The sequence below is a fragment of the Megalops cyprinoides genome, chromosome 1 (genome assembly GCF_013368585.1).
Source record: "Megalops cyprinoides isolate fMegCyp1 chromosome 1, fMegCyp1.pri, whole genome shotgun sequence".
In the NCBI taxonomy this organism is placed as follows: Eukaryota; Metazoa; Chordata; class Actinopteri; order Elopiformes; family Megalopidae; genus Megalops; species Megalops cyprinoides.
Window position 1 is genome coordinate 215,001 of NC_050583.1, and position 27,069 is coordinate 242,069.

At 46.9% G+C, this 27,069-nt stretch overlaps 1 protein-coding gene across 1 annotated transcript in view; it reads right to left on the bottom strand.

The window, feature by feature from the left end:
* Positions 1-27,069, bottom strand: part of lmf1 (lipase maturation factor 1) — a 55,076-nt gene that overhangs the window by 21,218 nt on the left and 6,789 nt on the right. The window contains exons 3-5 of the mRNA XM_036521231.1: positions 26,099-26,109; positions 15,882-16,030; positions 722-787 (exon numbers count right to left, since the gene is read on the bottom strand). Of these exons, the coding sequence (XP_036377124.1) occupies positions 722-787; positions 15,882-16,030; positions 26,099-26,109 (226 nt within the window). The remainder of the gene's footprint in view (positions 1-721; positions 788-15,881; positions 16,031-26,098; positions 26,110-27,069) is intronic.

Consider the following 27,069-nt stretch of genomic DNA (forward strand, 5'->3'; position numbering starts at 1 on the left):
CTGCAGCACTGCCACCCACACTGCAGAACTGCCACCCACACTGTCCTACACTGCAGCACTGCCACCCACACTGCAGCACTGCCACCCACACTGTCCTACACTGCAGCACTGCCACCCACACTGTCCTACACTGCAGAACTGCCACCCACACTGCAGCACTGCCACCCACACTGCAGCACTGCAGCCAGGCAGAAAGTACCATCACTGCCATATTAATGAGTGTCTCTCTGACAGCTGCTCACTGATTCCCTGAACTGCAGCTTGAGCAGTTTTTTCAGCTGGAGATTCCACTGCAGCAGAGACCGGGGGCTGAATCAGCAATCAGGCCAAACGAGGAGGGAGCTGCTGCTCTCAGGCCATTCCAGCCGTTTCACACATCACCTGCTGTTAACTGAAGCACAAAGCACACCTCACACCTGACTGTGACTGACACACACACACACTCACACTCACACTCACACTCACACTCACACTCACACTCACACACACACACACACACACACACACACACACACACACACACACACACACACACACACACACACACACACACTCACACTCACACTCACACTCACACTCACACTCACACTCACACTCACACACACACACACACACACACACACACACACTCACACTCACACTCACACTCACACTCACACTCACACTCACACTCACACTCACACTCACACTCACACATACATACACACACAGTCTCTCTCACCTCGTAGTGGTAGTCCATACAGGTCAGATCTCTCCAGCAGCGGTCTCCTCTGATCTTTATCAGGCCCTGTGAGCAAGAGAGAGAAGCTGTCACACACAGAACACATAAAACCATACCTGCATATACATGCATTATACATACACAGAATGTCATATGTTCTGATTTAACATGTAGGCTCTTCTCTAGTGTCTTGTAAAGTTTATGAAACTGTGCATTACATGAATAACAGTATGATTACTGCTCATAACGATACACTGCAAGAACTCCGTTTGCCAGAAAGCCTGTCCTATTACATGCTTTGATCAATCTCTTGCTGTATTGTCCCCAAGATTTTCATTTTCTGAGAAGAGAGACAGACACTGGCTGGGTAAGGTTTTCAGTTCCTGTTTCCTCTGAGGTCAGAGGTCCAATGAAAGACGTTTGAGAACAGATATGCACCTCTCTGAAAAACCCTGGGACTGACACATGCTGTGGCATCAACACTCTGTAATCACAAAACATCAATAAAGACTAACTTTTTTCTCACAGTCATCACTTAACATATAATGAACACATAACCTTTCATTTCAGGAATGAACCCCGGGTTAGGTCTGGACCAATCAGTGTCCCTGCTTACACTTGTCCTGCCAAGCTACACCATGCATAAATAATTCTGGGAAAATGCCTCCTATTTCAGAATAAAATTTACCTTAAACAAATTTTCACCTCTTGTTCTGCTGACGAGAGCTATTGACGATACCTCTGCACTCCACTTCATTTATCCCTTCTAAAAATGAAGCAGATATTTTGGAATACAGACGAGCAGGACAGCCCCCCCGAGCCAGCGAATTCTGGCTGCAGTAGCGACAGGCAGGGCCATGCTTTCCGGCACAGGCAGGCCCATGCTTTCCGGCACAGGCAGGGCCATGCTTTCCGGCACAGGCACATTGAAGAACAGTCTCTGCAGGTAACTGCTCTGCCTAACCGGCAGTCTGGCACTGGGCTCAGGGACTCTTCTTCTCTATGGGGAGGATTTCAATATTAATTTGCAAGGAAAATCTCCTGCCCGTGGCTATACTCTGTAAGAAACAGTTAAAATGTGGAACTGAACTTCACACAAACAGAAAAATAGGCTTTAACACAGGTTCCACTATTATGACTAAACTGGCTAATTATACCCCTTTCCCAGGCTGGCTCATTATCCCCTTTCCCAGGCTGGCTCATTATCCCCTTTTTGCACTGTAGAGCTGAGTACAGATACACCAGCTCTTCACAAGATAACTTATTACCACTATCAAATATCACATGTTTGAGGCCCCACATAAAGAGTCACCAGCAACTGCTGACAGAGGGGGGGGAGGGTGCAGCTGCTTAATGAAAGTGCCCTCATCTGTAATTCAATTTCTCTCCCTCAGAAAGGCGAAGAAAAAGGAAGCTATTTTTCTCCCAGATCGACAAATATACTTCTGCTTTAATGCATTTAATCATATTAACCTTTAAAGATTTATAGAAAATCCACAGGCTTTGACTCTCTCAGTGATTAAAACAGGAGAAAGAAAGAAAAGAGTAGAAGAAGGGGCTGGAATTGTGAGATAAAACAATTTAACCCTAAATTCTTGGAAATGTAAAACGGCTCTCTAAAACAAACAAGAAAAAAATAACTGGGGAAGAAAACAATTATACTCCGCCACACATTTATAAAAATAGATTTTTCTCTCAATTTCCCTGACCACAGAGCAGCAGCACCCAGAGCAACAGAGACACTGATCACAGAGCAGCAGCACCCAGAGCAACAGAGACACTGATCACAGAGCAGCAGGACCCAGAGCAACAAAGACACTGATCACAGAGCAGCAGGACCCAGAGCAACAGAGACACTGATCACAGAGCAGCAGGACCCAGGCCAACAGAGACACTGATCACAGAGCTGCAGCACCCAGAGCAACAGAGACACTGATCACAGAGCAGCAGCACCCAGAGCAACAGAGACACTGATCACAGAGCAGCAGGACCCAGAGCAACAAAGACACTGATCACAGAGCAGCAGGACCCAGAGCAACAAAGACACTGATCACAGAGCAGCAGGACCCAGAGCAACAGAGACACTGATCACAGAGCAGCAGGACCCAGGCCAACAGAGACACTGATCACAGAGCAGCAGGACCCAGAGCAACAAAGACACTGATCACAGAGCAGCAGGACCCAGAGCAACAAAGACACTGATCACAGAGCAGCAGGACCCAGAGCAACAAAGACACTGATCACAGAGCTGCAGCACCCAGAGCAACAGAGACACTGATCACAGAGGACAGAGGGTTTGAAACAGAACCTTCACCTTTCCTCCAAAACCATTTGCTTGTTGAATGGTCAATCTGTTAAATGTTTAAAGATGACTGTTACTCCATTCTCCACTAGAGGAAGGCTGAGAGACACTGGGAGAGACCAGAGCTGAGAGATGCTGAGAGAGACCGGAGCTGAGAGGCGCTGGGAGAGACCAGAGCTGAGAGGCGCTGGGAGAGACCACAGTCGGCCCAGTGAACAGGATGAGAGCAGAGGGGGTGACATGGAAGCAGATCTGTGGGATGTAGAGAGGAGGAGGGGCTCGTCATATAGAGAGGGACAGCAGAGAGAGGGGTCAGAGGTCACCCCACTTAAGAAATATGGCTCTCATCTCTCCCACACACACCATGCAACTGTGTCTGGGCTGTCTGCTCAGAAAGAGTGTCTTTCTTTGACCGGTCTTTTCACTAATGCAATTGAACAAATCAGTATAATTATGGCCCATATTGCAGATTGAGAGGGCAGAGAGGCTTAGGGGAGGGAATTTTGCTGACGGGAATAAGTAATTCACCCGTACTTTTGCTATTTATCCAAGTACATTCTTGCATTTATGACATTAAGGCTAATCAAATGAGGAGTCCTGGAATGTATTTTTTCTCTAAAAATGTGATTCCACTAATGTGAAAATGTACGCCCAAACCCCCCCACCCCTTACCCATGTCAGCAGTAAAATTCATCCAGATCAACCCAGCCTCCTGGTCCTGGTCCTGGTCTCTGCGTGCTAATATAACGCCACAGTCTCCAACGTTCAACAATGACACACTCAGAAGCACCACTGAAAAGCCTGACTGTGCATTCTTGATTAATCGCTGAAACACAGTGTTTCGGCAGACCTGCTCCATGCTTAAAAACTTCCATAGGACAAATAAAGAACTTGACATGGACTTCCTTTTTTAAGGATAACGTAGGACAGTTTTTTTTCCAGATCCAAACCATAAGAATGCTAGTTTCACCACATTTGATCTCAACAATAGCTCTTATGGTAATAATTCACGATTGCGCAATCATGAAAGGAACTGAAAAAAAGTTAAATTAAGGTCACAGAGAAGTTACAGGATGACAGAGAAATGAAAAGCTTTGGAAGACAAAGCTGGAGTTTCATCATGAAAATATGACACAAAACAAAAGGCCATATAAACCTAGAGTGCTGAAAATAAGCGCTGTGCGTTCCACACACCACACGGCTGGTCGGCAGGCTGGTCCCTCTCCCCCTCACTGTGAAGCTCCCGCAGGTTACTGATGCTGCAGTGCCACAGAATTATGTCAGACACAAGCACACAGGTACAGCAAGAGAGGGGGACCTCATCCCCACCACTTCCAGAGCGCTATCTGCAAGCTACCCATCCTCAGTATTTCCAGTGTTATAATGCTGCAAGCTCTCTCCCCACTTTCAGAGTTATGCTGCTGCACACTGCCTCAGTTCACTTCTGTAAATGAGCAATGGCTCCACCATATAATCCAGCTGAGTCCATGTTAGTATCTGAACGATCCAGTATAGCGGGGCAGTTTCTCCTTTCCAGAGACCAGACAGTGAAAACAAACCACACAAAAGTGGATGCCTGTGTTTGTGAGATGAAGCAGTGAATGCCTGTGTTTGTGAGATGAAGGAGTGGATGCCTGTGTTTGTGAGATGAAGGAGTGAATGCCTGTGTTTGTGAGATGAAGCAGTGAATGCCTGTGTTTGTGAGATGAAGGAGTGAATGCTCGTGTTTGTGAGATGAAGGAGTGAATGCTCGTGTTTGTGAGATGAAGGAGTGAATGCCTGTGTTTGTGAGATGAAGGAGTGGATGCCTGTGTTTGTGAGATGAAGGAGTGAATGCTCGTGTTTGTGAGATGAAGGAGTGGATGCCTGTGTTTGTGAGATGAAGGAGTGGATGCCTGTGTTTGTGAGATGAAGGAGTGAATGCTCGTGTTTGTGAGATGAAGGAGTGGATGCCTGTGTTTGTGAGATGAAGCAGTGAATGCCTGTGTTTGTGAGATGAAGGAGTGAATGCCTGTGTTTGTGAGATGAAGGAGTGGATGCCTGTGTTTGTGAGATGAAGCAGTGAATGCCTGTGTTTGTGAGATGAAGCAGTGAATGCTCGTGTTTGTGAGATGAAGCAGTGAATGCCTGTGTTTGTGAGATGAAGGAGTGGATGCCTGTGTTTGTGAGATGAAGGAGTGGATGCCTGTGTTTGTGAGATGAAGGAGTGAATGCTCGTGTTTGTGAGATGAAGGAGTGAATGCTCGTGTTTGTGAGATGAAGCAGTGAATGCCTGTGTTTGTGAGATGAAGGAGTGAATGCTCGTGTTGGTGAGATGAAAGAATAAATGCCTGTGTTTGTGAGATGAAGGAGTGAATGCTCGTGTTTGTGAGATGAAGGAGTGAATGCTCGTGTTTGTGAGATGAAGCAGTGAATGCCTGTGTTTGTGAGATGAAGGAGTGAATGCCTGTGTTTGTGAGATGAAGGAGTGAATGCTCGTGTTTGTGAGATGAAGCAGTGAATGCCTGTGTTTGTGAGATGAAGGAGTGAATGCCTGTGCTTGTGAGATGAAGGAGTGGATGCCTGTGTTTGTGAGATGAAGGAGTGAATGCCTGTGTTTGTGAGATGAAGGAGTGAATGCTCGTGTTGGTGAGATGAAAGAATAAATGCCTGTGTTTGTGAGATGAAGGAGTGAATGCTCGTGTTTGTGAGATGAAGGAGTGAATGCTCGTGTTTGTGAGATGAAGCAGTGAATGCCTGTGTTTGTGAGATGAAGGAGTGAATGCCTGTGTTTGTGAGATGAAGGAGTGAATGCTCGTGTTTGTGAGATGAAGCAGTGAATGCCTGTGTTTGTGAGATGAAGGAGTGAATGCCTGTGTTTGTGAGATGAAGCAGTGAATGCCTGTGTTTGTGAGATGAAGGAGTGAATGCTCGTGTTTGTGAGATGAAGGAGTGAATGCTCGTGTTGGTGAGATGAAAGAATAAATGCCTGTGTTTGTGAGATGAAGCAGTGAATGCCTGTGTTTGTGAGATGAAGGAGTGAATGCTCGTGTTGGTGAGATGAAAGAATAAATGCCTGTGTTTGTGAGATGAAGCAGTGAATGCCTGTGTTTGTGAGATGAAGGAGTGAATGCTCGTGTTGGTGAGATGAAAGAATAAATGCCTGTGTTTGTGAGATGAAGGAGTGAATGCCTGTGTTTGTGAGATGAAGCAGTGAATGCTCGTGTTTGTGAGATGAAGGAGTGGATGCCTGTGTTTGTGAGATGAAGGAGTGAATGCCTGTGTTTGTGAGATGAAGGAGTGAATGCCTGTGCTTGTGAGATGAAGGAGTGGATGCCTGTGTTTGTGAGATGAAGCAGTGAATGCTCGTGTTTGTGAGATGAAGGAGTGAATGCCTGTGTTTGTGAGATGAAGCAGTGAATGCTCGTGTTTGTGAGATGAAGGAGTGGATGCTCGTGTTTGTGAGATGAAGGAGTGAATGCCTGTGTTTGTGAGATGAAGGAGTGAATGCCTGTGCTTGTGAGATGAAGGAGTGGATGCCTGTGTTTGTGAGATGAAGGAGTGAATGCCTGTGTTTGTGAGATGAAGGAGTGAATGCTCGTGTTGGTGAGATGAAAGAATAAATGCCTGTGTTTGTGAGATGAAGGAGTGAATGCCTGTGTTTGTGAGATGAAGCAGTGAATGCCTGTGTTTGTGAGATGGAGTGAATGCTCGTGTTTGTGAGATGAAGGAGTGAATGCTCGTGTTGGTGAGATGAAAGAATAAATGCCTGTGTTTGTGAGATGAAGCAGTGAATGCCTGTGTTTGTGAGATGAAGGAGTGGATGCCTGTGTTTGTGAGATGAAGGAGTGAATGCCTGTGTTTGTGAGATGAAGGAGTGAATGCCTGTGCTTGTGAGATGAAGGAGTGGATGCCTGTGTTTGTGAGATGAAGGAGTGAATGCCTGTGTTTGTGAGATGAAGGAGTGGATGCCTGTGTTTGTGAGATGAAGGAGTGGATGCCTGTGTTTGTGAGATGAAGGAGTGGATGCCTGTGTTTGTGAGATGAAGGAGTGGATGCCTGTGTTTGTGAGATGAAGCAGTGAATGCCTGTGTTTGTGAGATGAAGGAGTGGATGCCTGTGTTTGTGAGATGAAGGAGTGAATGCCTGTGTTTGTGAGATGAAGGAGTGAATGCCTGTGTTTGTGAGATGAAGCAGTGAATGCCTGTGTTTGTGAGATGAAGGAGTGAATGCCTGTGTTTGTGAGATGAAGGAGTGGATGCCTGTGTTTGTGAGATGAAGGAGTGAATGCCTGTGTTTGTGAGATGAAGGAGTGAATGCCTGTGTTTGTGAGATGAAGCAGTGAATGCCTGTGTTTGTGAGATGAAGGAGTGAATGCCTGTGTTTGTGAGATGAAGGAGTGAATGCTCGTGTTGGTGAGATGAAAGAATAAATGCCTGTGTTTGTGAGATGAAGGAGTGAATGCCTGTGTTTGTGAGATGAAGCAGTGAATGCCTGTGTTTGTGAGATGAAGGAGTGAATGCTCGTGTTGGTGAGATGAAAGAATAAATGCCTGTGTTTGTGAGATGAAGGAGTGGATGCCTGTGTTTGTGAGATGAAGGAGTGAATGCTCGTGTTTGTGAGATGGAGTGAATGCCTGTGTTTGTGAGATGAAGGAGTGGATGCCTGTGTTTGTGAGATGAAGCAGTGAATGCTCGTGTTTGTGAGATGAAGGAGTGGATGCCTGTGTTTGTGAGATGAAGGAGCGAATGCCTGTGTTTGTGAGATGAAGCAGTGAATGCCTGTGTTTGTGAGATGAAGCAGTGAATGCCTGTGTTTGTGAGATGAAGGAGTGAATGCCTGTGTTTGTGAGATGAAGCAGTGAATGCCTGTGTTTGTGAGATGAAGGAGTGGATGCCTGTGTTTGTGAGATGAAGCAGTGAATGCCTGTGTTTGTGAGATGAAGCAGTGAATGTCTGTGTTTGTGAGATGAAGGAGCGAATGCCTGTGTTTGTGAGATGAAGCAGTGAATGCCTGTGTTTGTGAGATGAAGCAGTGAATGCCTGTGTTTGTGGGGTGAAGGAGTGAATGCCTGTGTTTGTGAGATGAAGCAGTGAATGCTCGTGTTTGTGAGATGAAGGAGTGAATGCCTGTGTTTGTGAGATGAAGCAGTAAATGCCTGTGTTTGTGAGATGAAGGAGTGAATGCCTGTGTTTGTGGGGTGAAGGAGTGAATGCTTTTGTTGGTGAGATGAAAGAATAAATGCCTGTGTTTGTGAGATGAAGCAGTGAATGCCTGTGTTTGTGGGGTGAAGGAGTGAATGCCTGTGTTTGTGAGATGAAGGAGTGGATGCCTGTGTTTGTGAGATGAAGCAGTGAATGCCTGTGTTTGTGGGGTGAAGGAGTGAATGCCTGTGTTTGTGAGATGAAGCAGTGGATGCCTGTGTTTGTGAGATGAAGGAGTGAATGTCTGTGTTTGTGAGATGAAGCAGTGAATGCCTGTGTTTGTGAGATGAAGGAGTGAATGCCTGTGTTTGTGAGATGAATCAGTGAATGCTCGTGTTTGTGAGATGAAGCAGTGAATGCCTGTGTTTGTGAGATGAATCAGTGAATGCTCGTGTTTGTGAGATGAAGGAGTGAATGCCTGTGTTTGTGAGATGAAGCAGTGAATGCCTGTGTTTGTGAGATGAAGGAGTGGATGCCTGTGTTTGTGAGATGAAGGAGTGAATGCCTGTGTTTGTGAGATGAAGCAGTGGATGCCTGTGTTTGTGAGATGAAGGAGTGAATGTCTGTGTTTGTGAGATGAAGCAGTGAATGCCTGTGTTTGTGAGATGGAGTGAATGCCTGTGTTTGTGAGATGAAGCAGTGAATGCCTGTGTTTGTGAGATGAAGCAGTGAATGCCTGTGTTTGTGAGATGAAGCAGTGAATGCTCGTGTTTGTGAGATGAAGCAGTGAATGCTCGTGTTTGTGAGATGAAGGAGTGAATGCCTGTGTTTGTGAGATGAAGCAGTGAATGCCTGTGTTTGTGAGATGAAGGAGTGGATGCCTGTGTTTGTGAGATGAAGCAGTGAATGCCTGTGTTTGTGGGGTGAAGGAGTGAATGCCTGTGTTTGTGAGATGAAGCAGTGGATGCCTGTGTTTGTGAGATGAAGGAGTGAATGTCTGTGTTTGTGAGATGAAGCAGTGAATGCCTTGTGTTTGTGAGATGAAGCAGTGAATGCCTGTGTTTGTGAGATGAAGGAGTGAATGCCTGTGTTTGTGAGATGAAGCAGTGAATGCCTGTGTTTGTGAGATGAAGCAGTGAATGCTCATGTTTGTGAGATGAAGGAGTGAATGCCTGTGTTTGTGAGATGAAGCAGTGAATGCCTGTGTTTGTGAGATGAAGGAGTGAATGCTCGTGTTTGTGAGATGAAGGAGTGAATGCTCGTGTTTGTGAGATGAAGCAGTGAATGCCTGTGTTTGTGAGATGAAGCAGTGAATGCTCGTGTTTGTGAGATGAAGCAGTGAATGCCTGTGTTTGTGAGATGAAGGAGTGAATGCCTGTGTTTGTGAGATGAAGCAGTGAATGCTCGTGTTTGTGAGATGAAGGAGTGGATGCCTGTGTTTGTGAGATGAAGGAGTGAATGCCTGTGTTTGTGAGATGAAGGAGTGGATGCCTGTGTTTGTGAGATGAAGCAGTGAATGCCTGTGTTTGTGAGATGAAGCAGTGAATGCTCGTGTTTGTGAGATGAAGGAGTGGATCTTGAGTTTCATCCCAGCACAGCAGAGCACCAGAGACACTAAATCCTGTGTAATTAATTCCTTCTTCTGAAACTGATCTGCTCTGAGATGGTCTCACCAAGCAACTCCACACACACCGGGCACACACACACAATACACACACACACACACACATAGATTACAATACACACACACACACACACACACACAAATAACCCACACATGCACGCACACACACACACACCCAAATACATTCACACACACAGATTACAATACACAGCACACACACAAACATATTCACATACACAACAACACAAACACACACAATAACCCACACACGAACACACACACACTGCATACAAGCAATACATAAGGACTCTGCATAAGGACACTGCAAAAGAATGCCTGTTGATCCTTCATGATGTAGCAAACACACTGTCTTTCAGATTTACAGACCACTGATAAAATGGACTAAAATGAAGATAAAAATGAATTAAAGGAAAACAATCACCAAAAGCAAAAATCAAATTCAAACACAGATATTTGGAGAACAAGTCCCCACTGAAAAAAGTAGATAGGTCATTAATACGTCAAACATGTAACAAGTACCGCATCTTTTTAATCCAAATTATTCTTCCATGCAAACTGATAACAGTGGCACAGTAAGAAAACAGTTTGGCTGTTTATCTAATGTCCCAACCTGATTATGGGGTAATTGAGTTGAACCCTTTGATTTGAACAGATACATCTGACCGGGGATTTCTGGTGACTGATGAGGTGCAAAGTCAAACATGAGGACAGGGAGACGTCTGTGTGGAAAAGCTGCAGTAGGAAAGTGCTATAGCCACAGCAGGGGCTTTGGGTTATCAGAAACCTGCAGCAGACCAGCAGCTACCGAAACCCTCCAACAGCCAGTTTATCAGCAAAGACATGAGAATAACTCCACAGCACAGTCACCTCGACCGCAGTGAAAGCCTACAGCACGGTCACCTCGACCGCAGTGAAACTCACTGTCTAGAGTGAAATAAGACCGCCTGCGATCGCCGGAGCTGGGCCTCGAACAGAGGTCGTTGCGTAACTTTTCTGTTTGTACACTTACACGACGACACTGGACAGCGAATGACATTTTCTGTAACTTTATTGTGTCTCTGCTCATTTAAAACAAATATTGTGGCTCCATAAGAAGAGAATGCGATGGGAAATAAGACAGACCACTTTTTAAATTACACGGCATCTATCTATATTATATATACACACACACACACACACACACACACACACACACACACACATACATACACTGTATATATTGGCAATCGGCCAAAATGACTTTGAAAATATCGGCAAAAATCCATTATCGTGCATCCCTACTAATTTCATTGTAAGACAGTTCTGTTAACTAGCTAGGTAGGTAGTTAACTACCTATATTGGTTGGTAGCTAGCTAGCTAGCAGCCTAGCTAGCAAAGCAGGCATGTCACTGGAAATGGGGGTGTGACCACTCGATATAACTTACAGTAAAAACACATTCTGAGGGATGCAATGCCTGGTCCCCAGATGCACATCTCAGCATTTGCAATGCAAGGAATGACAAAAATAGCCAGTCCAGCTGGTTTAACCTGTGTTTGTTTTTTATTTCAAATATGAAATTTGTGTTCAATTTCTTGAAGGTCAGATAATTTAGAAATTCTAAATTCACTGTGATGATTTTGATTAAAATTTGGAGATTTTGAGTAAAATTTGGAGTAATGTTACCTCATACATATTGGAGCTAGTCCAGTATGTATGAGGTAACATTACCCAAATCATCATTTGAAACTTTAGTTGAAAGCCACGACACGTTGCTGACATTGATTGTAGAGTCTCTGGTGGACTAAGTGGTCATTGCTGTCACTACATCATGGCCTGGGTACTCTGTGTTCAGCTGATCCGACTGTGGTCTGGTATTGACGGCCTAAGGGTCACCCTCATGATCGTGCTGGCCCCTTGCCTCTCATCCCCTAGTTATGCTGCCATAGTGCTTCTCTGCCAGGATTTTTCCTTATTACGCACATGCATCCCTCTTCCCCCCTCTGTTCCCCCCTTTGCCTTTATGCCTTTATGTTTCCATTCCCACACTTAACATCCACTAATCACTGTTTTCTATTTGTTTCCTACCCCTGCTCCAGGCTCCTGACTGAAGCTGTAGCCCAAGCATCACATCCTGATTTCCAGTCCTGCTACCTCGCTGCCCTGCCTATCAAGCCAACTGCGTGCCAAGAACCGGACATTCTAGGATACATTTTATAGTTACTCTGTTGCTAATTACTACTGTCTATTTGATCTTAAATGTCATAAAATACATGGTACAACTTTTAAGTTTTCTCTCTAATGCTATCTGCCCAGTGCCGGCCAGAAGCAGATGGGCTCCCCCTCTGAGCTGGGTTCTGCTCAGGGTTTCGTCCTGTTAAATAGGGAGTTTTTCCTTGCCACTGTCACCTTAGGCTTGCTCTCAGGGGAATAATGTAAAGCTGCTTTGTGACAACTTGTGTTGTAAAAAGCGCTATACAAATAAAATTGAATTGAATTGAATTGAATTGAACTGTCATACATTTACATTTACTCATTTGGCAGACGCTTTTATCCAAAGCGACTTACATAGGTTACAGTTCTTTACAATGTTATCCATTCATACAGCTGGATATTTACTGAGGCAACTGTGGGTTAAGTACCTTGCCCAAGGGTACAGCAGCAGTGTCCCAGCAGGGACTGAACCTGCAACCTTTCGGTTACAAGTCCTGCTCCTTAACCACTATGCTACACTGCTGCCCCTATATATAAAAGATCTTAATTGCAGGCATATTTTTGCAAGCGTTTCTACTGATTTTGTGATTAGATACACATGATAACAACAGTAAGATAAAGTATACACAATTCTGTACAGTCCTTTGTGGACTGTTTGAAGGAATCACTGAGTCTCCCTCACCATGCCAACAGTACCTACGTTTCACCACTAGATGGCAGAAAGGCACTAAGAGGGAGATCAAGCAAAATCATCATAGCCCCCTGCTCTTGTTCTCGCTCCCTAGGGCAAGTGCCTTTGAACTAGTAAAAAATGGATTTTGGGTGACTTTGAAAGTGACAGTTTCAGCCATGATAGCTTAATCTCTATCACACTAAGTCATGGGGAATTAATCTGAGCCATGATCATATTTCACAGTTAAAATGCCAGCACTGCCCTCTCTATGAAGTCTAATTATCAAGCTGGCTGTTTGCTTTACTTTCCGCTGACGCATCACCTGCACGTATTCAGCATTTTAGAGAAGTTCTCCACACGTTAGAGGCAGAGTGAGACGGGAGGCCTACATGTGACAAAGAGCCAGACTTTTCCAGGAATGCAATACTGGTAAACCAAAAACAAGACAAAAACACAAGAAATACGATCTGTTTAGATGTGTCTGCCAAATGTAATTAACTGTGCCGAACACTGAAACACACACCAAAAAACCCCTTCAAAACCAAATCCACTTAACAGACAGCAGCAAATAAAATACGCAGTGTTTCACATTTGCACAGTTTAATTAGGGCAGAAAATAAGTGGCAGTAACAGAAAAAGAGGAAAAGCGAGACATTTCTCCCCACGTCTGCAGCTCCACTGAGGGCAGACGGCTGCTTTGATGTTTATTAAAAAAGTTTCCCCACTTAGGAACTAACAGCAGTGAACTGCAGCCACCAGCTGAGTTCTGCTCAACCCAGTGTCCCTGATCAGCCAATCAGTGAAGCCGGCGCCCCTGATCAGCCAATCAGTAAAGCTGGTGTCCCTGATGAGTCAATCAGTGAAGCCAGGGCTGCTTTCACACTGAGAGTCAGCCAAATGCACCCTGCTTCAGTCTGCATCTGCAGCACACAGTGAAGCAGACGTGACCGCGTTTCCATGTTAGCGAGGCGTGGCTGCAATGCTATCACAGACACACGTTAGCGAGGGCGTGGCTGCAATGCTATCACAGACACACGTTAGCGAGGGCGTGGCTGCAATGCTATCACAGACACACGTTAGCGAGGGCGTGGCTGCAGCTGTATCCATCACAGACACACGTTAGCGAGGGCGTGGCTGCAATGCTATCACAGACACACGTTAGCGAGGGCGTGGCTGCAGCTGTATCCATCACAGACACACGTTAGCAAGGGCGTGGCTGCAGCTGTATCCATCACAGACGCACGTTAGCGAGGGTGTGGCTGCCATGCTATCACAGACACAAGATAGCAGATTCACTGCTGGATTGATACAGCTCACCCCAGTTCAATTCACCCTCCTAAGATTTTCCCAGAGAAAGACTCCTGTGTAAGATATCCCATGTGCCTCTGCCAGAGTTTCCTACACCACAATCAGTGAGGGAGCAAAGTGAGCATGCAGACGGAGGGCCAGTCTGTCAGTCAACACAACACACAGCTCAGTCTCCAGTGACCGCACTCTGACCGCTCTCTGAACGCACTGTGACCGCACTGTGACCACATTCTGACCACACTGTGACCACACTCTGACCCTCAGAGTAATACGGCTCTTGTGTAATGGCAACACTGTGACGCTCCCTACCTCCTGCCACCTATGTCCTCAGATCTGAAACACCACTTAGCAGATGAGTGAAATGCTGCCCCCCCCCACATGAAAATGGCACCTGGCTGACTCCCCCGTAAATCAGCCCCCACTCCCCAAGGAGAGAAACCATTTCTGTGCACTGACTGGACCAAGACACATCAGACACTGTGTCACAACTGCAGAGATAAACCCTCTACGAGACAGCATGTGCAGGCATGACAGGCCATTTCAAACCAAGCTTCATTTAAATCAGATCTTTACATAAAGAAGATAAGGTCTTGGAAATGAAAAACTCTATCATGTCATATGAATAATACTCATTTTCAATATAACACGGCACACAGCCTGTATTCTCTATAATAACCCTCAATATCACCTATACTTTCAGGAGGACTGCATTTTACCTGTGGTTTCAACTACATTTAATTTAACTGCAGATTGTCCGTATAAAACAGTACATTGCAAGCAATCTTATACTTTATTCCTTTCACATATGCGAAAAGAGCCTGAAAACTAACGTGTTTTCCCTTTTTGTATTAAATATTTCAGAGAAATTACTAGGATTTTCACAGATGTAAGCACTTTGAGGAAATTATTGACTTGGCACCAGCATATTGACAAAGCACATTTCCACCTGTCCCATGGCAAGCTTCGTCCCGCCTGCAGACACACCTTCAGCGTCGTGGCAGCCCCCCGTTTGACACTGAGTACCACGCGGCCGGCGCCCCAGCCAGGGGCCATAAAAAAAGCCAGACGAGCTGTCTGACTGCCTGTTTTTAAGGCATGATTTGCATTACAAATGTGAATCTTTTTAGTGGGGCGGCCAAGGGAGTGGAATGCGGAAAGAGGAAATTTCATTGTAGTTCAAGGCGCAAAGGCTTAAAAAAATACCCGCAATTCTACCCCCAGAGGAACTCAAACAGGAACGCAGTTTGGTGGGACTGGCGGTTAAGGCTCTCTGCTGAAGTCAGACACAGGAGGAGCTCTCAGCTGAACACTTTAACAGTATTTAACACTACTACTGAACATTATTACTGAGAGTAACAGCGCTGTCACAGCCTGGCATGAGAAAACAGAGCCCTCTATGCTCACACACGCCTGTGTTCTGGCCTAACCATGACAACACGTCATAAACTTACGCTCCTATCACAGTGTGTTCTATTCACTTCATCCCCAACATGGCAAATAGTGCGCACTTACCACTCCAGCAATGCCTGCAATGCACACTTACTACTCCAGCAATGCCTGCAGTGCACACTTACCACTCCAGCAATGCGTGCAGTGTGCACTTACAGCCCCCAGCAGAGTGTCGTGTGTAGTGTGTGGTGAGTAGTGCATAGTGTGTAGTGCGCACTTACAGCCCCCAGCAGAGTGTAGTGTGTTGTGTGTAGTGTGTAGTGCATAGAGTGTAGTGTGTCATGTGTAGTGTATAGTGCGTAGAGTGTAGAGTGTAGAGTGTAATGTGTAGTGAGTAGAGTGTAGAGTATAGAGTGTAATGTGTAGTGAGCAGTGCATAGAGTGTAGTGTGTCATGTGTAGTGTATAGTGTGTAGAGTGTAGAGTGTAATGTGCATTGAGTAGTGCATAGTGTGTAGTGCGCACTTACAGCCCCCAGCATGATGCGCACGATGAGCCAACGGAAGGTCCAGATGGAGATGAGGGAGGGGGGGCAGCGTTCAGGCACCTGTGCCAGGCTCCACAGGGGGCACAGGAAGATGGCCAGGAAGCCCGTCTCCAGGAGCTGACTCTCCCAGCCTGGCGCAGAGAGGGGGGAGAAGAGCAGTACTGCGTCACCAACACAGTGAGAACACTGAGAACCGGTGAGGCTACAGAGAGGTACGGCTGTGTCCCAAACTGCCCCCTCTGTTTCCGCCTCCCACGAGAGCGTGTGGCCGTCTGTACTGACTGTCCCAGTTACTGACCTACTGAGCCTCAAGCTACAGACACACATAAGCACCAGCTATCACAGTTAGCTTTGCAGTTTAAATAGCTACCTTATATACAGTACAGTAGCTATTGGGTTAGCAAAAACTTGCTAGTTAACAATAATACATATCCATTGGTTTTCATCCAGTTGCCTCGCAACAGAATAATTGGACAGCTGCTTAGCTGAAAAACTTTTCTTTATTAGAGTGCTTAAGGGGCCCCCAACCATGTATGTAACCATATCTGCTAAATGCCAATTATGTAATGTAATATATGTAAATGTATCAGAATTAGAATTCTCTCATGCAGAGTAAGGAGGGTGTCCTGAAATGAGCACTTTAACCCCCCCCCCCCCCCCCCCCCACTGCCCCCTGACTCGCTGGCCCCCTCGATGACATCAGAGGATGATGGGGGGTGGGGGGACAGTTTGGGAGGCAGGCAGAGTTTAAAAAGGACAGATGCACATGCTGGGTAACAGATCTCCTGCAGGGGGCAGTGTGCTGGAGCCTGGGGGAGAAAGCCAACACACCAGCGCTTTGAACAACCAAATCACACCTGTTTTCACCTGTCCTCCCCTAAGACCTCACCTGTGACATCACCTGTGACCTCACCCGTACAGCAGCAGCCAGCGGCTCCATGCAAAACACAGCCAGCTCAGCAGATCTGTATCACCACCACACACCTGAGCAAGTTCACATGCATATGTCAGCGTGTGTGTGTGTGTGTGCGTGTGTGTGTGCATGTGCAGAAATGCATGAGTTCATATGCATATGTCAGCGTGTGTGTGTGTGTGTGTGTGTGTGTGTGTGTGTGTGTGGAAATGCATGAGTTCACATGCATATGTCAGCGTGTGTGTGTGTGTGTGTGTGTGTGTGTGTGTGGAAATGCATGAGTTCACATGCATATGTCAGCGTGTGTGTGTGTGTGTGTGTGTGTGTGTGGAAATGCATGAGTTCACATGCATATGTCAGCGTGTGTGTGTGTGCGGAAATGCATGAGTTCATATGCATATGTCAGCGTGTGTGTGTGTGTGTGTGTGTGTGTGTGTGTGTGTGAGTGCGCGGAAATGCATGAGTTCATATGCATATGTCAGCGTGTGTGTGTGTGTGTGTGTGTGCATGTGTGTGTGTGTGTGTGTGAGAACATGCCAGCTCCTCTCTCTCTCCGTTTTACTGATAGATTCTGTGGGGCAGATGTGAGTATTGTGACCACGTGCAACTCTCTGACCAATTTAGCCTCAAAGACAATGTGCCAGAACCGATGACCTGCAACAGCCTAGTCATACACTGCAGCTGAATAAAGGTTTCGTCTGTGACTTATCACTGCTGAACACCAAAACAATGAAAGAATAAAACTGATCATCAATCTTCAAACCCAGCTTTCAGAACAGTCATGAAATAAAGATCTGTGGGTTTAAAATTAGATATTAGAAATTATGATAATGCCTGCTCTATCAAACATTATTGCAAGATGACATGAGGTGAATACAAGGATGTGAACTCTCTCTAAACCCCCCCCCCCACCCCACCCCGCCCGCTTTCCCTCGCTCTCTCTCCCTCGGGAATCAGAGGACACTCTGCACATGAAAGTGCTCTGAAAGTGTGCATGCATATCTGTGAGTGAGTGTCTCAGTGAGTGCGAGTGTGTCTCTCTAAGTGTGAGTGTATTTCTGTGAGTGTGAGTGTATTTTGCTGTCGTAAATTGCTGTGCTTTTTAAATTGTTTCTTGTTGCCGCCTTTACCCTGATGCTCATTGCGCCATTTAAAGTTGTTGAAGTTTGCCGTTTGAAGGTGTATCCTATTTGTTGCCCTATAGGCTGTAATTGTACAAATCTGATAGTACTGTGTCCTCAAACAGACCTTGCTCTCAGCTGAGAACTGTCTCATTGTGGAACTGTACACATCCTGTCCCCGTACTGTCGCTATACTTGCTGTATGCACTTTTGTAAGTCGCTTTGGATAAAAGCGCCTGCTAAATAAATAAATGTAAATGTAAATGTATTTCTGTGCTTGTACATCTCTGAGTAGGAGTGTATTTCTGTGAGTGTATGTGCATATCTGTGAATAAGTGTCTCAGTGAGTGTATTTCTGTGAGTGTGACTGTATCTGTGAGTATGTGTGCATCTCTGTGAGTATGAGTGCATCTCAGCAGGTGTGTGTGAATCTCTGCGTGTGACTGTATTTCTGTGAGTGTGAGTGCATCTCTGTGACTGTGAGTACATCTCTGTGACTGTGAGTGCATCTCTGTGACTGTGAGTACATCTCTGTGACTGTGAGTGCATCTCTGTGAGTGAGAAGCAGCAGCAGTTTTAGGGGGCAGGCAGATGCTGCAGGCCCACCTGCTCCCATCTCTCTTCAGATGGATCAAGTGGAATTTCAGCAGCTGCATTCCCTCACAATGGGCCCCTGTTCCACCCCCCCCCCATGCAACTGCAGCAGGAACAGGGGTGGGGGCGGGGGGGTGCAGCTGGCCCTGCCTCTGCCCCTGCAGCCTCACAAGCACTGTGCGGGAGAGGCGGTTCTGTCCCCCCCACCCCCGGCCTCCAACACGCACACACTACCCCATCCCACAGCTTCTACCCTCTCTCACTGTGGCCTGATTCCCCCCCCCCCCAGTCCTGTGAAACACTGCGTCTCTGTGACAGAGAAATCACTGTCCAGAGGTGCCACCACACACACACACACACACACACACACACACACACACACACACACACACACACACACACACACACACACACACACACACACACACACACACGTGATTAGAACATTATTTTATGTGACATTTTTCATACTTTACAACCAGCCACCTGGGCTCCTCCTTTCGGGAACTGGCTACTAACAGACTAGCGACAATCAACAATGTTACTCTTTAATGCATGTAACAGACTAGCAGTAACCAGCAACAGTGTTACTCTGTCCTGCAGACAGGAACACAGGCAGCTACCCTCCTCTTTACTAAACCTGGAAATGAAAAGCTTCTGGAATGTTTTCATCCACGTTGCTCAGTATGTGGGTAAGGGCTTCAGAGACCCTGAGTGGAGACAGATTTATGGCTCAATTAAGCCCGCTAAGGCTGCTACCATTACAACCCATATCACTGTATTAGCCACACAGAAATAACCCACCACAGAATGAGAGAATTACAGTACACTGTTGGATTCACACAGTATCATTATATATAATAATGTTATAATGATCAAACCTGTAAGTGTTCCTGACCAGGGGTAACCAATAACACTATGATCATCATTTACTACCTCTGACTGGAGGATGTTCTATGGAAATTGTCCAACTTAATATTAACCCAGGGTTAAAGCAATTACTTTGACTTACTTGGGTAAAACAACTTATACAATTAGTATGTCCAACCATGCAGTCTCCCTGCTGTTGATTTTTTCAGAGAGCAACATTTTGTGTCCCTGAAATGAAATGACGTATAAACACACACATCACTCTTCCACATGATGATTAGATGTGTGATGCATTGTGGATAACGCAATTCTCCAGTTTTCCATTCTAAAAGAAATGTTCAAATATCTGATACTACAGGCAATACTGGTGTGCCACATGTTACGAGCATGTGTAATATGTTAATGATATATCCATGTTCATATGCATACATTTCTGCATACAGTGCAGCACATAAATATAAGTAAGAATATTCTATTCTTTAGAAGTCTACAATGACACAGATGGAAGCGTAAGGAATGAAATCTCTTCTTTATGGCACAATTACTCCTCTGGGCTCTGCTGCTCTCTTAACACAGGCTGTTCCTGAACCGCCGCTGACAGTACACAGGCTGTTCCTGAACCGCCGCTGACAGTACACAGGCTGTTCCTGAACCGCCGCTGACAGTACACAGGCTGTTCCTTAATCGCTGCTGCTGACAGAACACAGGCTGTTCCTTAATCACCGCTGACAGCACACAGGCTGTTCCTGATCCGCCGCTGACAGTACACAGGCTGTTCCTGATCCGCCGCTGACAGCACACAGGCTGTTCCTGATCCGCCGCTGACAGTACACAGGCTGTTCCTGATCCGCCGCTGACAGTACACAGGCTGTTCCTGATCCGCCGCTGACAGTACACAGGCTGTTCCTGAACCGCTGCTGACAGCACACAGGCTGTTCCTGAACCGCTGCTGACAGTACACAGGCTGTTCCTGAACCGCCGCTGACAGTACACAGGCTGACGCCATGCACAAGTCAAAGGAATCTGCATTGAAATGGCTTTAGGTAGTCTAAATTTAGCAACTGTGCAGTTTCAGTGATAACATTATAAAAAAGACACAGGAGTTCCAGATAAAAACAACATGATTGGGTCTGGCCTTAAATGAATGACTTAGCAGAGTCTTAAGAGGGGCATTTGGTCCCTCAGTCCATTTAAGTACTTCAATACTTTAAAACGATTTATGAGGTTAACTAAGAAGACCATTTCAAAATAAACAGTGAACAGAACTAAGGTAGGAATGGGTTCAAAGTAAATGCATGGAAGAACTTACTGAGATAATTTAGTCAAATGACAAATTCTGATGGACTGAACCATCTGCTACCATCTGTACGATTTCATGTGATCTACATTCTCCGCAGAGTTCTTGTAACACAGACTCACTGAGAGCCGAGACCTGCCCAGCGCTCCACACTGTGCTCCACACTGAAACCTATCCCTCAACCCCAAAACAACTCCTGTCTTTCAAACATTCTTTGGCATTATCTTTCATTGGCAAAATGTGACATGTGCAACAGCACAATCTATCACGCCAAGCATCTCTTTAGCAGTGGTTTACTCAGGCGTCCATGACGATACAAGTGTCATTTACAAACTCAAAGCGCATGGCCATCCGAGGTTAGCAGATTTTATTTCATAAAGCCTTCATTTTGAGCTACACCCACTGAGCTCAATCAACCAATCATGGTGGAGAAGAGGCGGCTGCAGGACACAGAGCAGAACTGTGCTGTATTGTACTTTTAAACCTCTGACACCCCGACTTACAGATATAACTACAGAGAGAGCTGTACATCACGAAATCCTTGACACTTTGATTGAGTTTAGACTTTGGGAGGAGAACTGAAGAGTTCATTATCGGCTTGCAGATGTGAAATCGTCAAACCCTCCAAATTATATTTAACAAGGTTTTCAGTCAGGATCAGCGGGTGACAAGGTGCACTCACAGACACACACACACGCACACGCACTCACAGACACACAGAAGTATACACACAGACATAGACACACACAGACACACACAAACACACACACACACACACACACACACAAATGCAGTCAGATACTCCCCTGGGGAAAGATACCTTGGTGCATTTCAGCCAACAGAAGCTGCTCCTGCCAATTCCATGCCTTTGTAACATCCAGATTAGACTACTGTAATGCCCTCTTGTCAGGATGTGCAAACGTCTCATTAAAACCCCTTCAGCTGGTGAAAAATGCAGCTGCTCGAATCTTAACTAAAACTAAATGCTTTGAGCACATCACCCCAGTTCTGGCCTCTCTCCATTGGCTACCTATTAAATACCGGATCATTTTTAAAATACTCTTACTCACATTTAAGGCTTTAAATGGGCTTGCCCCCCCCTATCTTAAGGACCTTCTTCATCCATATCTTTCGCAGAGAGCCCTTCGCTCCCAAAATGCCGGGCTTCTCACCATTCCAAGAGTGGGCAAAACTACTGTAGGCGGTAGAGCCTTTTCCTATCAAGCCCCTCTCCTGTGGAACAGTTTACCCTCTGAGATTCGGGGAACAGACTCTCTCTCCACCTTTAAGTCTAGGCTCAAAACATATCTATATAGTAAATCCTTCAGCTGAGGGACATGGCCTGGTGCTGGCGTGGATCATAGAGTCTCTGGTGGACTAAGTGGTCATTGCTTTCATGGACCCTGTGCCGTGATCTGGTGTTGACTGTCTTAGGGTCGCCCTCATGACTATGCCGGTCCCTTGCCTCCCGTCCCCTAGGTTATGCTGCCATAATGTTAGCCTGCCGGGGTCTTTCCTTGTTGCACACCTTTTTCTCTGCCCCTCCTCTCCTGCCTCTCTGTTCTACATCCCTGCCATTCTTATCATCCACTAACCACTGTTCTCTGTTTGCTTCCTATTCCCTGCTCCGGGCTCCTGTCCGGAGCTGTAGCCCAAGCGTCTCATCTCGTTTTCCAGTTCTGCTACCTCGCTGCCCTGCCCATCAAAGCCAACTGCATTCCAAGACCCGGACATCCTAGGAGACATTCTTATAATCACAACCAGAAGCAGATGGGCCCCCCCATGAGCCCGGTTCTGCTCAAGGTTTCTTCCTGATAGGGAGTTTTTCCTTGCCACTGTTGCCTTGTTGGCTTGCTCTCAGGGGGTCTCAGGCCTGGGAACAATGTAAAGCTGCTTTGTGACAACTTGTGTTGTAAAAAGCGCTATACAAATAAAAATGAATTGAATTGAATTGAATCAGGGTAACCTGTCTGTCTGTGCCTATCTGCACAGATGCACTGTCAGCACCGCGGAGTGTAAAACAGAGAGGAAATGAAAACACAGCCAGCTGCTGAGCCACTCTCTGTGCTCAGCACCCACTCTGTGAGGGCAAAGGTCAAGCAGCAGCTTTCTGCTGACATCACAACACACAGAGCAGGATCACAGCATCGGGTTCCATCAGCACAGCTGGTCCAGAGCACTGCTCGTCTTTTCATCGCTCTGATGACACGGGGTTCGAGCTCCGGCCGGCAGCGTTTCCCTCACAGAGGTGGAGCTGTGGGAAGCGCTGGGTTCAGGGTGGGGGTGTGAGGCGGAGGGCAATTAGCACTGAAATTGCCTCATACACACTTGGGAGACAGAGATACACACCAGAGGAAGACGCACTGACAGGCACACGCTTTGCACTGATGCTCATCTCTCTCCTGACTTTCATGGTGTCACTGTAAAACAATTCGTCCCTGATCAGTGTCCCTGGAGGAGCACAACAGGACCTTGGAGAATAACACAGAAACAGTGAACATTCAACAGACACATGGAAGTAAGACAAGACACACACACACACACACACACACACACACACACACACACGCACTCACAGGGGGGAGATGATGAAACCCTTTAGTGCCACTGGTATGTGGTAGTGTGGGAAAGTGTCCCTGTTTCCCATAAGGCCGTGGGGCGGTCGCTGCTTCACCCCCACTGCACAGAGACATCCCTCACCCTCATTCATTGGCAAATTAGAAACATGATTTAGGAGAAATCCAGGATCAAACACAGGCTGCTGGGAACAGCCAGGACACCGCAGTCTTTATACACAACACATGCAGAGAGAGGGAGCGAGGAGCCGAGACAGAGAGAGAGAGAGAGAGAGACAGGGAGAGGGGTAGAAAGAGAGAGAGAGAGGAGCAGAGACAGAGAGAGGGAGAGAGAGAGAGAGAGAGAGAGAGAGAGAGAGGAGCAGAGACAGAGAGAGAGAGAGACAGGGAGAGAGAGAGAGACAGGGAGAGGGGTAGAAAGAGAGAGAGAGGAGCAGAGACAGAGAGAGGGAGAGAGAGAGAGAGAGGGAGACAGGGAGAGAGAGAGAGAGAGAGAGAGAGACAGGGAGAGGGGTAGAAAGAGAGAGAGAGAGAGGAGCAGAGACAGAGAGAGGGAGAGAGAGAGAGAGAGAGAGAGAGAGAGAGAGAGAGAGAGAGAAAGAGACAGGGAGAGAGAGAGAGACAGGGAGAGAGAGAGAGACAGGGAGAGAGAGAGAGACAGGGAGAGAGAGAGAGAGACAGGGAGAGGGGTAGAAAGAGAGAGAGAGAGGAGCAGAGACAGAGAGAGGGAGAGAGAGAGAGGGAGAGAGAGAGAGAGAGAGAGAGGAGCAGAGACAGGGAGAGGAGCAGAGACAGAGAGAGAGAGAGAGAGAGAGAGAGAGAGAGAGAGAGAGAGAGAGAGAGAGAGAGGAGCAGAGACAGGGAGAGGAGCAGAGACAGAGAGAGAGAGAGAGAGAGACAGGGAGAGGAGCAGAGACAGACCTGCAGGATGAGACACAGCACAGGAAGAGAAATCTCAGGCGTGCGGAGGCAACCGTTTGGACACTGAAGGAGGCGGCAGAGCCAGAACCAGAGGAAGCTGCTGAACAGCTCCGGAATGCAGCGGGACCGAGGGTCAGCAGATGGACTTTCACTTTAGTGTGAAAAAGGAATCAAAGAGCTGCCCGTTTTCATCAAAATGAGTGCTGTTCCTCATATTCCTCAGGTCCAAGACACTTCTCTCTATAAAATGACAATGGCCTTCCTCACTGATTAACAACACCTTTTAAACAATCTTTCGAGCCAGAAACTTACACCTACATGTCACAGCACAAACACACACCACACAGCTATGAGCTACTGCCTGCAGCATACACACAGACCACACAGCTAGTAATGTGTTATAAACTGAACACAAATGAACCACAGAGCTGGGTGTTATAGTAGAACTCTAAAGAATCTGAAAAAGCTTCAGCATTTTTTCCATAAACATGAAATAATGCATGACTTTGGGCCAAATGAACTCAAAACTGTTTCTACTATTGATTCCTTCAGTCTCGGAACACCCCCCTCCCACACACCCTCCCACACACACACACACCCTCCCACACACACACACACCCTCCCACACACTCCCACACCCTCACACACCCTCACACACCCTCACACACCCTCACACACCCTCACACACACTCACACACACTCCCACACCCTCCCTCACCCACCCACACACTCCCACACCCTAACACACCCTAACACACAGTCAAACACCCTCACACAAACACACACTCACCTCACACACACACACACATTCACGCACTCACACACACTCACATACACTCAAACACACCCTGACACACCCTGACACACACACACACACACACACACACATTCACACAAACTCACACACTCACACACTCACGCACGTACCCTCACACACACTCATGCACCCTCACACACACTTATGCACCGTCACACACACTCACACATTCTCACACACCCTCTCACACCCTCACACACCCTCACACACCCTCACACACCCTCACACACCCTCTCACACCCTCTCACACCCTCTCACACCCTCTCACACCCTCTCACACCCTCTCACACCCTCTCACACCCTCACACACCCTCACACACCCTCACACACCCTCTCACACCCTCTCACACCCTCTCACACCCTCTCACACCCTCTCACACCCTCTCACACACACAAACACACACAAACACACACAAACACACACACACACACACTTAACCTGCTAACAGGTTTAATAAAATCCCCAGCTGGGTAAGTAAAACCCTCGTTTAGTTTTTACTGAATGAATTCAGCTGCGCTGGGGGTGAAAGGTCAATAGGCAGAGCCTAATACACAGCAGCTGGTGAGAGGCAAGGCCACAATGGGATGACACGCCAAACTGACCACTGCCACAACCAGGCAACCAGGGAAATGGATGTGGGTCAAACCACCTCCCCCCAAACAGATCCCCCACAAACTCTCAGGGTTTCAGGCAGGGTATGGAACCCAGGAGAACATCTCAGACTGATTTTACTGCGCGCGAGAATGTAAAGTCGGAAAGCAGAGAGAGTCTCCATGTCTCAGTGCAGGTTCCTCCATCCGGCACCTCTCCCCTTCAGACCTGATCCCTGGGCTGAAACTCAGGCAGCTGATGAGATGAGTGCACACCTCTAGCCTCTCCCTCCTCGTCCCCAATGCCCTCACACACTCAAACAGGACACACACCAGTTCTGCTGCTCTTAAGCACCCTTATAAAGTGGAGGCCTTCAGTTCAGTCAATATGTCATTTCATGCTTTAATCACCTTTCCAGTTTAAAAATCACAACACCGCAGGTGGAAATAGGTAACTAAACAGCATTTGTTTTAAAACAGAAGAAAAAAGTTTACTTACCAAAAGAATACCTGAAACAGAAAAGAAAACAATATATATTAGAACAGCCTGTGTTATAAAAAGGAGTCCATTATTCTACTGAGTATCAGGAAGACAGAGCTCCCGACGGCCATGAACACACTCTGTATTCCAGCCTCTTACATGGGCCTAACTGGCCCAGTCAGCCAATCAGCTGCTCTCATTTACAGTCATGCATTTCCAGAATTACTCGGTAAATACAGAACATGTATAGCCTTCAGCTGTCATTTTATTAATGGATAGGAAAAGGGCTTGGGCTACTGAAGAAATGAAGAGCAGAGACAGGAGTTATACCATGCACACCAACGCTCCAGAGGCAGTCTGCACAGTGCTGCCCGACCCTCCAGAGGCAGTCTACACAGTGCTGCCCGACCCTCCAGAGGCAGTCTACACAGTGCTGCCCGACCCTCCAGAGGCAGTCTACACAGTGCTGCCTGACGCTCCAGAGGCAGTCTACACAGTGCTGCCCGACGCTCCAGAGGCAGTCTGCACAGTGCTGCCCGACCCTCCAGAGGCAGTCTGCACAGTGCTGCCCGACCCTCCAGAGGCAGTCTACACAGTGCTGCCTGACGCTCCAGAGGCAGTCTACACAGTGCTGCGACACAGTAATTAATCCCAGAGACAGAAGCAGAGGCAGGCCAGGTTCGCTCCTGCAGCAACGGTTTTACAAATGAGTGCATTTCTATCTACCACTGTGCAGAGTTGTGTAGCACTCACTCACTCAGACACCCTTTAGCTACACACACCTGGCCGTGAAACAGCCTCTTGGTGAGAATGTTGTCCTGTCCTGCTGTCCTGTCCATCAGGAGTAAAGCGTTAAAACCTGAACCAAAGACACTCAAAACGTGTCCATCACATCCCTGTCTGTGAGGACCCTAAACAGAGATAAAAAATGCCTTCAGATGAAGGCCGCAGACTGGTGCCGCCAGAGGGGTGTGAAACACTACAGCACA